At 39.4% G+C, this 2,954-nt stretch overlaps 1 protein-coding gene across 1 annotated transcript in view; it reads left to right on the forward strand.

Annotated features, from left to right (window-relative positions):
- The first annotated feature begins 2,723 nt into the window (after positions 1 to 2,723).
- Positions 2,724 to 2,954, forward strand: part of FBXO36 (F-box protein 36) — a 27,094-nt gene continuing 26,863 nt past the window's right edge. The window contains exon 1 of the mRNA XM_009890322.1: positions 2,724 to 2,837. Within this exon, the coding sequence (XP_009888624.1) occupies positions 2,724 to 2,837 (114 nt within the window). The remainder of the gene's footprint in view (positions 2,838 to 2,954) is intronic.

Genomic DNA, 2,954 nt, shown 5'->3' on the forward strand with positions numbered 1-2,954 from the left:
CAAAAAAATTCAGATGTACTACTACCTGCAGAGTCAATACTGAATAGCGCAGTGACAGCTTGATGAAAAGTTTCCACTATTAAGAACATCATAGAGTCCACAAAGCGCTTTATAGGGAGCGTTACTAATTTGACAGGGGACGAACAGGACACAGATCATCCCACAGGCCAATGGGAGATCCCAGAAACATTTCAGGTTAAGTTTTTGACAATGTGATAGTACACCATGTTGTACAACTTTGGGATTTGATTATACTTTGTCACAATAATTTAGCCTCAGTGTGACAGAAGACAGACCTGTGATCAGAAGTGTTCTACATGATGCTTACTAATTAGCTTGTTAGAAAATATAGCACGGCCTATAAATGTAAGATTAACACAGATAGTTCTGAGATTCACTTATGCTGCAAATTAAGTACAAACATGTAGGTTAGTCAAACAATAACTTTCCTACTCATGCTTCAGCTTCATTGCATAGAAACAGAAGAATTTAGTCAGTTTCCCTTCCTGGATTGTCTCAAAGTAAATAACTGTACTTATCAGTGACGTATGGATCCACATAAAAATTCGTCATGGCTTCATTCATGACATTAAAGTAAACTGTATTACATTTTTGCTAAACTGCTGCAGAAGGACTACAGTGTCTTTCTTGCCTATAGCTTTGTGCCTTAAGTTTAGGAATGATTTAAGAACAAGTTTTCATTACAATTTTTTTTCTATAATATTTGCATTCTGGGTTTGAAGACAGTCAAAGTGCAATATAAAAAGAAAAACAAAAAACGAACTTGTACTTGATTCCTGATTGAGAATGACAGTTCTGATTATTCATTTACTGGGAAGATACAGGTTGTTTCCCTAATGGTCAGTTTGGCTTGAAGAACTTCTGCAAGACATCAAAAGACTCCATTTTCATAAGCCTCTTACTCAACAGGTCGGCACTCCTACCAAAGTAGATCTGCTATATTAATAAGTTGCAATGCCACACTGTGGATGACCTACAATTTTTCTGCTAACAGCTAAGACCTGTTTAGGCTCCTACCTATGGAGCTACCTGGAGGCTGAAGAACAGTCAGACTTAAAAGTTGTCAGTTTAAGCTTACTACTCCCAATTTTTTCAGATAGACCCTAGGAGTGAAATGAAATTAAAAAAAAAAAAACAAATCAGATTACCTGTATTTCTACAAGAACAAAAGGATACCCCAAACAATAAAAACTAAAAATACCCTTCCATTTTAAGATCAAAAACTGTATACACAGAACCAAGTCATTCAATCAGCTACATTTTACAAATATAGAAACTATTACAAGTTAAAAACATGTACGTTCCTGAAAGCCAGTAGTATTACTTACAGTATTCACTTACCACAAGACTGCTTTTAAATTTCTTAGTTGAAATATAACACTAATTGTCAAAATATTAGCTGCAAAAGTTGAAATACTAATATTTTCATAAATACATTTCATTCCTAACAATATTTATTAAATAGGCTGCCAAACAACAGAAAGGTATACAGTTATTTTCCAAGTACTTTTTCTGTTTATTATGTATATTTTTATATATAAAAAATAAAAATATATTTTAGAACTTTTAGTGCAATGAAAAACTTAAACCTCACAAAACCGTTGGAGCATCAAATCAAATACCAAAAACAACACCCCTGTACAATTAGAAGTCTTGTCTTGGGGCTGGGAGAAAAGACAGAGAGAGAACTGAAGACAAGAGAATATACTAGAGATAAACAGAAGTAATCACAGCAATGCTTGCTAGCTTTTAAAGTCTTACAAAGAAAGTATATCCACAGTGACAGTTCCCTTAAGAAAAGCTTATAAAGTTAACTTAAAGTCATTAGAATTCCTCTTCTTTCTCAATATGAGGGATGTACTTCATATTTGTCAGGTGGTAATTATTCAATTCCTCTTTCTTGACAGTCTTTAAAGCACCAGGAAGCTCGATATGCATAACACACACAATACATAAACTGTGGAAGTTGTCTTGTTTGAGTAAAGTTTTGTGTTATGGTCTTAGAAACTCTGGATCAATGTTATTTCTGCTGAACAAGGCAGAAAGGAAAAAAAACCACCACCCTAAACAGTCTTTTGGAAAAAAAAAATATGTATTTCAAATTAAAATTATTATTGGATTGCTACACATAATAAAACCACCCTCAAAACAAACTGCACACACTCTAAAAATGTTCCCAAGTTGCATGCCAGACTTACAGAATAAATTTAGGCCAGTACCAAGCACTCGTTTCTTCCCCGTGTGTAAATGCGACACAATCGGGCCTCACATGCAGGCCTCTCTCTCCAATACAGGCAGGACCTTTGTTCGATACGTCGATGTTTTTCCCCCAAAGCCCCTGACATAACTTTCCATTCTTTCCCCTATTATTTTCCGGTTCACAGTCTAGACTTTCGGACTCCCGTTCTGTGAAAACCCCTGGCTGTCGAGAAAGCCAGTGCACTGGGGGCGGGGGGAAGGGGGAACAATAAAAAAGTTGAACAGCAGGAAGACGGGCCTACAGGTCTGGCGAGAGCCCCGGTACGGGTTTGTTTCCCAGCCCCAGCTCAGCAGAGCCGCAGCCGGGAGGCGGCAGCGCTCCCAGCCCCTCGCAACTCGTCCCACTCCCCGGCCCCCCCAGCCCGGCGGGGAAGGGGAAGGAGGAAGAGCCAGGCAGGAAAGGCAGAACCCAGCGTTTGATCAGCCTCCAAGTACGGCGCATTATGCAAGCGAACGCCGAGCACCGGGCAACTTGCTTCTTGACTGAAAGCAAGAAAAACATCAGCTCGAAAACATTAGCTGCGAAAAATAACCCCTTCCCGTGGGCAGCCAGCACTGTAACTCCGACCCTACAGGCGCCTCCATTCGCTTCCCACCTTCTCCCCCCCCCAAAAGCTTGTGAAATATGGACGTCGGCCGATTATTTAGCATTTTTATCGAGCTGGGCAGGGGGG

Source organism: Charadrius vociferus, unplaced genomic scaffold (genome assembly GCF_000708025.1).
Source record: "Charadrius vociferus isolate BGI_N301 unplaced genomic scaffold, ASM70802v2 scaffold650, whole genome shotgun sequence".
Classification (NCBI taxonomy): domain Eukaryota; kingdom Metazoa; phylum Chordata; class Aves; order Charadriiformes; family Charadriidae; genus Charadrius; species Charadrius vociferus.